This window comes from Rhea americana, unplaced genomic scaffold, assembly GCF_003343005.1.
Source record: "Rhea americana isolate MKP2758 unplaced genomic scaffold, rheAme1 scaffold_405, whole genome shotgun sequence".
Classification (NCBI taxonomy): Eukaryota; Metazoa; Chordata; class Aves; order Rheiformes; family Rheidae; genus Rhea; species Rhea americana.
The window spans coordinates 104,473-115,759 of record NW_028186541.1 but is presented as its reverse complement, the minus strand read 5'-3'; the positions used below and the strand labels follow the sequence as shown (position 1 = coordinate 115,759).

The 11,287-nt window shown below is 46.7% G+C and overlaps 1 protein-coding gene across 1 annotated transcript; it reads right to left on the bottom strand.

Moving 5' to 3' along the window:
* Positions 1-832: 832 nt before the first annotated feature.
* Positions 833-11,281, bottom strand: ALDH2 (aldehyde dehydrogenase 2 family member). Its single transcript, XM_085314505.1, has 13 exons — positions 11,226-11,281; positions 9,888-9,992; positions 8,063-8,203; positions 7,204-7,283; positions 6,364-6,475; positions 5,443-5,571; positions 4,819-4,932; positions 4,336-4,438; positions 3,447-3,631; positions 2,927-3,091; positions 2,429-2,586; positions 1,910-2,024; positions 833-1,368 (listed from the first exon to the last, which is right to left on the bottom strand). The coding sequence occupies exons 3-13, from the start codon at positions 8,135-8,137 to the stop codon at positions 1,336-1,338; spliced, it is 1,269 nt and encodes a 422-aa protein (XP_085170631.1). The 5' UTR covers positions 8,138-8,203; positions 9,888-9,992; positions 11,226-11,281; the 3' UTR covers positions 833-1,335.
* Positions 11,282-11,287: the final 6 nt, after the last annotated feature.

Genomic DNA, 11,287 nt, shown 5'->3' with positions numbered 1-11,287 from the left:
GCCGCGCGCGCCGCGGAGGGCCGGCCCGAGCCCCCCGCCTCCCGCCCGCTCCCACCGGGGAATTTTAGAAGCCGCCGCCGCCGCGGCCGCGTCGTTTACAGGCGCCCGCCGCCGTCCCTAAGGGCGCGACGCAGCCGCCAAGGCCCCCGGCGGGGCCTTCCTGCCGCGGACCCCTTCTGATGACGCGAAGGACGGGGTGGGCGCAATGAGCGCCTCAGCGGGGCGGGGCTAAGAGACCGGCGCAGGCCCCGCCCCCGCGCGCCCAGGCCCCGCCCCCTGCCGGGAGAGCTCGCGGGAGTGGTGCGGTGACGCGAGGCCTCGCGAGAGCTGGGGGCGCGCGCGGGCTCGCGCCGCCCCGAGGCGCCAACGGTCGCTGCCCGCCTGAGGGGAGCGCGGCGGGCGTCTGCTGCGGCCGCCGCCCTCTCGGGCAGGGCGGCTGGAGCCGCCGGCTCTAGCTCCCCTTGTGGGCCATGGGAGAGGAGAGCAAGCCTAAAGAAGCCTCTCTTACCCTGTCACCGCAGCGTCCTTCAGGAGTGAAGGARGACGCCTCCCCCTCAAAGCATACGCGACTTCCAGCCCTCCTGAGGTGGACAATAAAGCACCTAAGCGTTGACATTTCAGGACTTAATCTAATTGCTGCAAGACAAGAGTGACTCCCACCGCCGCTCTAGCACACCTTCTGAAAGGCACTCACCAAGGCACAGAAAGCCAGTGAAAACCTTAATAGTTGCTTGAGTCTACAGTATTGATGCATGGAAGAAAATACTAACGTGCGCATATACTTGAGTTTCTGCTTGGCACACAGACAAAAACACCAAAATTTAAGACTACCTTTACTAAGACAACAATGTTTATTATGTGTGACACTGAGAGCGGGTACAAGCAACTGAGAACAAACTCACCTCACAAATTCAAGTTGAGATGTTACTGTCCTGCTGCATTATACAATTGATTCTCTGTTCATTTAGCTTACAGAAGAGGGATGTAGGTGTAGAGGTTAAGGAGCAGCTGTTTGCTTATACAGCTAGCTATGATGCTATTAAAAAACTTCCTGCAGATTAGATAAGCATTGAAACGATTTCTTAAAAAAAAACATTCTTAAATACAGATGCAACAAGAGTATGTCAGTTKACCATATTTGGTATTTTAAAATGTTAAAGCCAAGTAATGTTTTAAAGAAAAACTTTCTGGCATCCTCTAYAGAATCACTTCTTTAGAAATTACACGCGGAGTTACATGTTCTCCACCTAAATTCTGTGTGTTTTAAGAAGAGGTTTTCTTGCTTTGTAGCTCGTGAAGCTGCATAGATCAARTGCATGGAGAAGCTACTGTCTTTTATGAGTTTTTCTGTGGAATTTTGGTTACCACCTAGAAAAAAAAATGTCACAAGTTAGCTTCCTCTAACTGGAGACAGGGCTCAGTTTTATACACTCATGAGCAGAGAGGCAGCAGCATTATGCAGGGGAGAACCTGAAGCAGACGCCACGATAAACGCTGTTCCCTACAGCTGGTACACTCCCAGCACACGCTCCTTAGGGAGGAATTCTCCACAAATATATTCCCAAAGGATCAATGTGTGTGTATTCTTTACAGTCAGAAACAGCTAAAGTGATCACTTGAAGACAGTGTCAAGTGGTAGAGGCAATTGGTAACTAAGATTCTTAAGTTTTATTCCAACTGTGATATTAGGTCACATACCTTATTTTCCTCAGCCGTATGAAACAAGACTAGCTTTGTTTTCATACAGTTACATGGAGTTTTGTGTGCCATTACTTTAGAAGTGCAGCTCCAATTTTGTTTCAAGCATTAGAAGAATTGCAATTCTCAAGCCAGCTTATATCAGCAAGCTCATACACAATTTGGTAGTACAGGAGACGGTTGGGAAGTACTCAGATACCTGGATACTCACATTTTTCACCTCTATGTATGCATCCAGACCATATTCTCCCAGCTCTCGCCCACTCCCAGATGTCTTGTAGCCACCAAATGGGGCTTGTGCACCAAACACGTTATAACAATTTATCCTGAAAAGGAAACAAGTGTTAAGCATCTATAGTTTCAGAACTGCTTAATGGAAAAGTCTCAGCAAGCAGACATTTTGTGGCAGCCAAAATTGCACAGACATTCTCATGATCTAATCACTACTGGCACTCARAGCCTAGTAGTAGTTGCTGTCTTGGCAAACTCTGGTATTGGAGTTTTTTTCTGATCCCATTCATCAGTTCCCAGTGGTCTCATGAAAGCTTAATATACCTAAATTTTAGCAAAAGTTGTCATTAAAGTTCAAGGTCTGACATTRTATTTGGTGAAGTATGTGTAAAATTGGATCTGAAGAAAAGACAAGCTATCAAAGAGTAAGCTTGAACGAGAAATCACAGCATACGGAAACCTTCTGGCAGTTCAGAGAGAAGGAAGTGTCAAGGCTCACCAAACTGTTCCAGCTCGCAGTGCCTGAGACACATAGTTTGCTTTGTCAAGATCTTTTGTAAAGACTGCTGCTGCCAGACCGTACTTGGAGTCGTTTGCTCTCTCAATTACTTCTTCGATTGTTTTGAACTTCAGGATCTGCATGACTGGCCCAAATATCTAGAAAACACAAACCGATCACATGAAAATCTGTGTAAACCGATCCCAGGGCAGGCTGTGGTTGATGCTGCAGTTACATACACATGCATGTATGTATGTATGTAAGAAGTTACACAGGAGGTCAAATTCAAAGTATCAGTGTTGCATCTGGTATTGCAAAACAGCCAAGATATAATCTGGAGCTTGGCCTGCTGTGATAACTTCTAAGAAGCGTTGAGTTCCTATTTCCACTTATAACTCATTAATATCTAGTACTTGTAGACCTCTGTTTTTGCATCAGAGGAGGCAAAATGATGAAGAAGTGAAAAGCTGACAAACAGAAAGGTGCTGCAGATCTGACCTCCTCTCTGGCAATCGTCATGTTGTCCTGCACCTCTCCAAACACAGTTGGCTGGATGAAATAGCCTCTGTCTGCAGCAGGATTGCCACCACATAGCAGTTTGGCTCCTTCACGCTTCCCAGCACTAATGTAACCAAGGATCTTCTTAAACTGCTCCTCATCTACCTAGAAGCCATTAAGACAGACAGATCAGCTTGATCTTTCGTGGGGGGATAAAAGAGATTTCTACTGCAACATGCTCTGCATGTGACTGTGCTCTGTCAACTCCTTGTTTAGGTAAAACTGCCAAGACAGCTTCAAAGGGAGATGATAATTTTTACATACTAGTTTCAAGTGGACATTTTGGAAAAATCGGAACGGCTAATTAACTAATTTGTTCTGCATAAGCAAGGTGATAATGGGCACAGTTCAAAGGAGATTAATGATGAGAATGAATGAAACCTTTCATTCTACTTGTTGATGCACAACCAGATTGGGACTACTTCATGAACTAACAGTTCAAGAGACTTCCTGCTCTCACCTGTGGTCCCTGCTCAGTTTTGAAGTCAAACGGGTTTCCGACCACCCTGGACTTGGCTCTCTCAACACTCCTCTCCACAAACTCATTATATATATCTTCCTGGACGTATGTTCGGGATCCAGCACAGCAGCACTGCCCTTGGTTGAAGAAGAGTGCAAAATGGGCTTGCTCCACAGCCCAGTCCACTAAGATTGGGGAGAGAAAAAAACAAATAAATAAACACAACAAAACCAACCAAAGATTCCACAAGTGGCTTCTCTGAACAATTACCATGCCAACTACTGGAACACTGGTGATACAAAGTCCTTTCAGCTGGTAGCTATTTTCCATGCTTTGGTAGGACCCAAGTTAAGTACAGATTTAGTATGAAGATCCATATGAGCGCCCCATATTAGAGAAAAAAATAATCTGAACTGAGGCAGATTACAGTTTCCATTTGAAATTATCAGGTATTAAGGACACAGTTTTTGGGACCTGATAGAGTTTCCTTCCTTATTGCCTTTTAAAAGCATGTCTTGCTTTATCAAGACCAAAAGTGTGTTTATATACAAGAGAGGGAACTAGAACTTGCTAATACTAGCAAAGAGTAGGAACAAGATGTGTAAACTAAGAGGAAGAAAGAAGYAGGCTGAAGGAAAATACTGAAACAATTGTTATTTGTTGATAACTGAACTTCTTCACACTACTGGGAAAGAAGTGGGAGTGAAGAAGGGTTGATACACAAATGTGGCAGCTACAGCAGGCGGCACAGGAAGCGTTTGGGTGAGGACAGCCAGATGTTGTCAGAGCTGGAGACTCATGTGACATAGGAGAGGTTTCCCCTCCAGCTTTGCTTGCAGAAAGCCAAAGTAAGAGGTACAGATCAAATATTAAGCTAGCAGGTGCTTACTGTCGGCATCAGACATGATTATATTTGGACTCTTTCCTCCAAGCTCCAGTGTTACTCTCTTTAGGTTACTCTCTGCTGCAGCCTTCTGGATCAGATGCCCAACCTGCACCAGGAGAAGAACACGTACAAGGAATTAAACTCCTATGTACTGGCACAACTAGCAGAGCAGTTAGTTTTAGATCTCAGTCAGCAGTTTAATAATAATGTCTTCATTGTCAGGGCTTTAAGGAAACAACTGAAGTCTGTTCAGAGATTCACTTTTAAAGAGCAACTAAAGAGAAAMAATAAAAAGTGCTCTAAAGAAAGCACCTAAAGAGAGTCTTACATAAATTGAAAATAAATGTCACCCCTTGAAGCCAGCTGTATTTTTTAAAGGAAGTTGCAGAAGGCAAAGCACCTCTAGTATTTTGTACAAAAGAGATATTACAACAATGAGATACTCTTTATGTCCCCAAGAGCTTATAGGTTAAGGTATTCCCTTACCTCTGTGGAGCCAGTGAAGGCCACTTTGTCAACCTCCATGTGGGAAGAGATGGCAGCCCCTGCAGTGGGCCCGTAGCCAGGAACGATGTTAACCACGCCGGGTGGGAATCCAGCCTGCCGGTTCACAGTGGGACAGAGCAAATCGAAGGTTACACCTACCCTGACCTGTTAGAAGCGCTTCAAAATGTTACCCACAAAGAACAGAGCCTCTCCTACTTCACTTTCATTTCCCAGGTCCTTAGCTTTAAGGTTTAGTTTGCAAGGATGTGAACATGTCTTCTTCYCCTCTGCCCCAAATTTAGTCTGGAGCTACGTATGTTAGCTTTCTCCTCACCCTGAAGTATAGCATTCCTCTASGTGGAGTCTAACCACTTGGCCAGATTTGTTATGTCATTGAACCTCAGAGAGTCCTTCCCTACCGAGAGTGACATCCTCCGCATATGCACGTAAAAACAGGAGTGTTTTGCTAAATCACATGCTAACATATACAAAACAATGCAGTCTTTCTGCAGATCTGACAACACTTCTCTGTTCCTGTCACACGCAGTCACCAGTTTGGCTGCATCACACTGCAACCCGACAGTGACAGTGAGGCTGCTGGTTGAAAACAGCTTTTTCTCTCACCTCTTTGACCAGGTTAGCTACGTAGAGAGCACTCAGGGGGGTTTGCTCCGCCGTTTTCATCACAACCACATTGCCRGTTGCCAGGGCAGGCCCAAGTTTCCATGCTTGCATCAACAGCGGGAAGTTCCACTAAAAAACAAGGAGGTATTTGCTGATCTGAACTTGCAAGTTTTCAGTTAATCAGTATGTATCCAGTGAGCTTCATTCAGATCTGCTGCAGCACCTATGAAACCAGCYTTTGATCCTTCCCTAACTGTTCTTCATCATATTTGGTTCCTTTTTTTAAGCACTGCCTTCTGTTTGTCCAGGAAAACTGTAATCTTAATAATAAAAAYATGCAAATACAATACACAGTAACCAGAATCTAGGTACTTCTATAAACAGGTAATACTATCCAYGGATCGTTGCCTAATGTGGCTTTGTTGTTAACAAACCATTTTGCTATGCCTTTTACTTTCACGGAAATAAGATCAGGCACATACACTTAAGTTTTCCATGTTAGTTCTTTGTTTCCTCATSATGTAGAATTTTGTTTTTAATGCTAAATGGTCATTTAAGTAGTAATTTAAAATTTAACTATGATTCCTTTTAACGRTTTGATCACCAAACTGCAGGATTTAAGAGGTTTGTGGTAGCAGGGTAACTCCTACAAAGATGTTTAAATTCTACTTTTTGCACACGAATACAAAAAAAAAGAAGAAATAAAAGAAAAAAAAATCTCACAGCCCACGAAATCAACAAGTTAGTTCTGTGCTGCCAGAGCAAAGTAACAGCCCTTGCAGCTGGTGCAAGCATAACTTGCTTTCCCATTGGAAGGAAGCAGTACTTAGCAATGGATAATATCTTCCATTTTAAGACAGCCCTTTATGGCAACACTGAATTCCTGAAATACTGCAGGAACTACTGATACATTTTACTCACTGGGATTATCTGTCCACAGACTCCCACTGGCTCGTGTCTTGTGTAACAGAAGAAATCTCCATCTAGAGGGATGGTTTTTCCATGGAATTTATCAGACCAGCCTGCAAAATATCTGTCAACAGTAACATTTTAGTCACAGAATTCAGAATAACAAGTCTCCTGCTATCAGAAAATAAGAAAGATTTCTTTCAGCTATTTGCTTCCCTTGCATTTTTGGTCACTTCTTAAAATACATACTAATACAAATATTTCCCAAGCAGATAGTAAAAACAAACATTTGTCCCTTGCATTTGGCGTTGCATAACATCCATTCTGTCATGCTGCGCTGTAACACAGCTCACTGCCATTTGGTCCTGTATGTAGTGAAAGAGAAACATACATACATTAGAGAGCAAGCAGGAGCCTCCAGCGAAATGAATGAGTGTTTTTGGTAATTCCTCCCAACCTGACCACAAACTGGGTCCAGCCAGACCACAGGGTGACCTGCTATGTTTTGGCATGATCTYTAATATCTCTGGGGGGCCTGAAAGCTGAGATTTAGGTCACATCCACATCTTACAATGATGKGTTCACCTCCAGGTAGGCCCATTCCAGAGCCCCCCATGAAAGACCTTGATTGCTTAGGTTTAAACACATGAAGAGCCACTGGCTTAGGGGCAAATTTTACCCTGCTGTGGACCAAATACAAGCAAGAAATCAGATGCAGTCCTGTCAGCCACAGTGCCTCAATCAGAGGCATCTGTCTTCTGCATGTGCAGATGTTCAACTACTGTAGGCCAGCTGAACACAAGCTTAGAGAATGAAGTGTTACTGTGCTGTTGGTGTGGCCTCAATGCCTACCTGAGACATTTGACTACCATGTCCAGATCCACCAAATAGGCAATAGAGTATGGTTTGCCATTATCCAGAGTTTCCAGCGCCTACAAAAGACGGTGAGATTGCTTGAAGAGGAGGTGGGGGAAGGAAAGTCATACAGGTTTAGATCCAACCCTTGGTTTGATCTTTGAATCAGTTCTGCATGTTCGCCTTTGTGCTAACTTTCAGCTTTCCAAAAATACTTCCCCATCTTTTGTAGCCCTCTGAAAAAGCTTGGAGCTGCTTTATTTGAGAAATAGGACACAGTAAACAGATGCTCTCTCTCCTTTTCTGGGGCACAGTATATGAACCCTTGGCCTCTAATGATACAGGAGGAAGTTTTCAAACTCAACMAAACTAGTAGTGAATGATAGCACTGTCTGGGTCTATTTTTCAGGCTGGAAGAAATGATTTAGTTGTAGGACACATTCCCATTTAGAATTGCAGAAAGACTTACATTGGAAAGGATTGCTGGATATCAATTAGTCCAACCTCCTGCTAAAGCAGAGCCAATTTCAAAGGCAGATCAGGTTGCTCAGGGCCTCACCAAGGCTTCTGAAAATCTCCAGTGTTTTCATACCCCCAAGGTCTGTGACAGTCTGCATACAAGTCACAAGATCTGCCTTCTCCCTCCTTCTCTCCCACTTCAAGCGTCTTTTGACACCGACAGTCAGGGGCACACAGTGTTCCCTGATATACGGCCTTATCTTGCATGGCTTCTGCTCATGTACGCTGTGGCTAGAAATCTCAAACCGCCCCCACAGGAGCAAACCACCCATCTCTGCCTTCCGCCACCCAAAGTTCGGGACTGCAGCAGAGCATAGCCACTGAGTGCAATACACACGGCCAGGTAAGCTCGGTCTCTCTCAATCAGGTCAGCAAGGCGATTCAGCAGCTTCCCCCGATGAGAAGCATCCATTCTTCTCCAAGGTGAGCCGAGCTGGAAAGCTGCCTTGGCTGCCTTTACAGCCTTGTCCACATCTGCCTGTAGAGGAATCCAGACAAGGAGGGTGAGAAAAGAGTAGCAAACCCCCACACGCACACAAGGAGTTAGCAGCTAGGCAGAAAGGATCCTGCTCACATTGGTCAACCTGGCTAGCCAGAGGGCAACGGGAGCAAACGGACAGATACCTCCAACCTCCCAACCAGGAGGTAACCTGCAAAAACAGCCAGCAACACTGCTCTTGTGGCCACTTCAAGATTTCTGCAGCAGGCTGGCCACAGAGGTCCATTGGCAGACTAAGCTAAATACTGAGAGTTGTCAGTAATATCACAGATTAAAAAAATAATCAAAAAGACAGCTGAAGCCCTCCATGGACTCTGGAAGAAAATAGCCTCTAGCCAGATGGCACAATTGGGTACTGGCACCAGCCTTTCTAGGGCAAGGACTTGCAGCTTCGCTGGCGGCAGGACACACACTGCTCCCGGACCGGGAGAGGTGACGGGCTGCGGCACCTGGAGCGCTTGCCTCAACAGCACCAGCTCGGGCAGCGCTGCCCAGCGGCACAGCCTGCGCACAAACGCTGCCTGCCGGCCCGGCCACGGCTCCCTCGCCCAGGCTGCATCCGCGGGGCAASAGCACGCTGAAGGCGCAGTGAAACCAATGGGTGCAGCAGCTGTGCAAGCACCACCACCGCGGGCACTTACGCTCTGTGTTATTTCAGCTATGTGGAGTCCACACATTGTCAAGTTATTTCCGCAATAACATCCGCTGGGTTAATATTTGTATCCTACAACAAGGCAAGGCAAAAGCTGCAGAGGTCTGCTTTGATACTATTTCAGGATTGCTTTGATTTCACCAGCAGATAGTTAAAGRTTTTTTTACGTGATCGAATATCTCTAATCCATCCTTTTGTTCTGTCATGGCATTAACTTGTTTCTAGTGGGTTCACTGTTCTGGCTTGTTGTAATGGCTCTTGCTAAGAAAAACCAATCTCCCATGGCCAAAAAAACAACAAAGGATTTCCTTTACTCTCTGCTGCACTGGGGAATAGGGACAAGCTCCCAGACAGTAGCAGGAGCCCAAAATGCTGGGAAAAAAACTTCAGCTCTGCCATAGATCCCCAAAAGGGCCTTGGATAAGCTACAGGGAAAATCTACTTCCCACTATCTCTTTTTTTTTTTTCATTTCCCTGGGCTGTGGATAGTCTCCCACCAAGTGTGGRCAGCAGAAGTTCAGGAGAATCCTGTCCTTCTGTTTCCTCCCCACCGTGACTCAGGTTCACAGCRTCCGTGGCCCGCAAAGGTGTCTGCGTTCATCCCTGCCTGGCTCAGCAGCTTCCATCCAYGATAGCTCCCAAATCTCGGGACACAGGCTCCCTTTCACACCACATCTCTTCCTCTCCACCCTTTCCAACCCTGCCTCTGACACCTTTCTGTTAGCCTGCCTGTAGCAATGCCAAGTGGGAATTCCCACTATACCAGTACCGCAAAGCATAGCGGTGTTCCACTTCTTATCACTGTTAAGAAGCAAAGCCAGGGTGTTTTCTAGAAACCAGTAGCAGGGAATAACAAATGCGGCATTGGACATGGTATTTTTATAGACACTTGATTACATGGCACTTTGTAGAAGAACATGCTAACTAATCTCTGACCTAAGTAGCTCTGCCATCGCTGCGTATTTGGCTTACGTTGAAAACAGACTCTGATCTCGTCAAGACAACATTTACCTTATCACCTTCAGCAACCTGGCAGATAACTTCTCCTGTTGCTGGATTGACAGTAGGGAAGGTTTTCTTACTGACTGCATCATGCCATTCATTATTTATAAAAATCTGTAATAGAAAAAGCAAAGCAGCGTTAAGCCTTCRAGCCACATCTAGGTGGAATCAGTAAGTGCTTGCTTTGTTTGACGGCATCTTAACAGGTTGTTTAACTAGAAGGACTCCATGCCTAAGGACTCCAAACTGTGCCCCGATATGAAGGAGACGTTTTAGTCTGGAAGTACACGACAARAGACGAAGCCGTGAAGTAATAAAAAGAAATCACAGCTCAGCAAACAAGGGAATTAGAAGTAGTTCCCATCTCAGGAGGTCCCTCCAAGATGTGAATGTCTAGCTGGAGCTGCACAGCAATGMTGGGATGCTCAGGAGGCCGAAGGGCATAAAAAATGCTTCATAATGCTTCATCATGCTTTATACACGATTTTAGAGCTTTAGCAGCATTTCTTTTATTAGCCGATTTTACGCAATGTAACTAGCATTACTTTGTCCTGAAACAGAATCAGAGGCCAGGCACTAGCTTTTCAACCACCCACTTCTGTTCTCAAGAAGAGTGAACTTTTCCACACATCCAAGCCCGTAAAACGCCATCTGTGTCAGTGCAAAGATCGTAGCGCTGGCCAAGAACTGGCCTGCTCTCGCTGATCGCTCTGCCAACCGCTGATTTCCGCGAAACGGCCCAGGGAAAGAGTGGCTCAGCAGTTTGGAAGTGGAGCGCCAGCCCTCCGCCGGGGCGTCACGCGGATGATCAAACTGCGCTTTCCCCAGGCAGCGGGCAAGGGGAGAATAATCTAATCTGCGCAGACTACCAGAGCCAAGCAAAGCAGGTTTCCCTTCATTCCCACGCCCTGCAGCGCAGATAGTTTTTGCTCCTGGTTCATTTGCACCGATGGCAACGGTTGGGCAATGTGCAGTATCAAGCTGGTTGTATCAGGTCACACAACTTCTGCTTCAGACTGGCTGCTGCAGCCAGAATCAATTTTCCAGTGGGCAATTTCCGCAACACAAGGCGTTGGGCTGAAACGCTCCGGCCAACCCGGAGCCCACCGGGCCGCCCGGCTCGGGCTTCCCGGGTGCCTGCCCTTGGGTCCCGCACGGGCCTGGGGCTCGCAGCCCCCTCCCCGGGAGCGCACAGCCCCGGGGGGTCCCGGGCTCCAGCCGAGCTGCGGAGCCTCCTTGCCCCGCATCGGCTTTCCGTGGAAAACGACCGCCGGAACCGCCGGGAAAGCGCGATCCCGATCCCGCTCCCGGCGCGGCGCGGCGCGGCTCGGCGCGGCTCGGCCCTACCTTGGTGCAGGCGACCTCGGGCCGCGGGTTGGGCGCGGGGATGGCGGCGGCGGCGGCCGAGA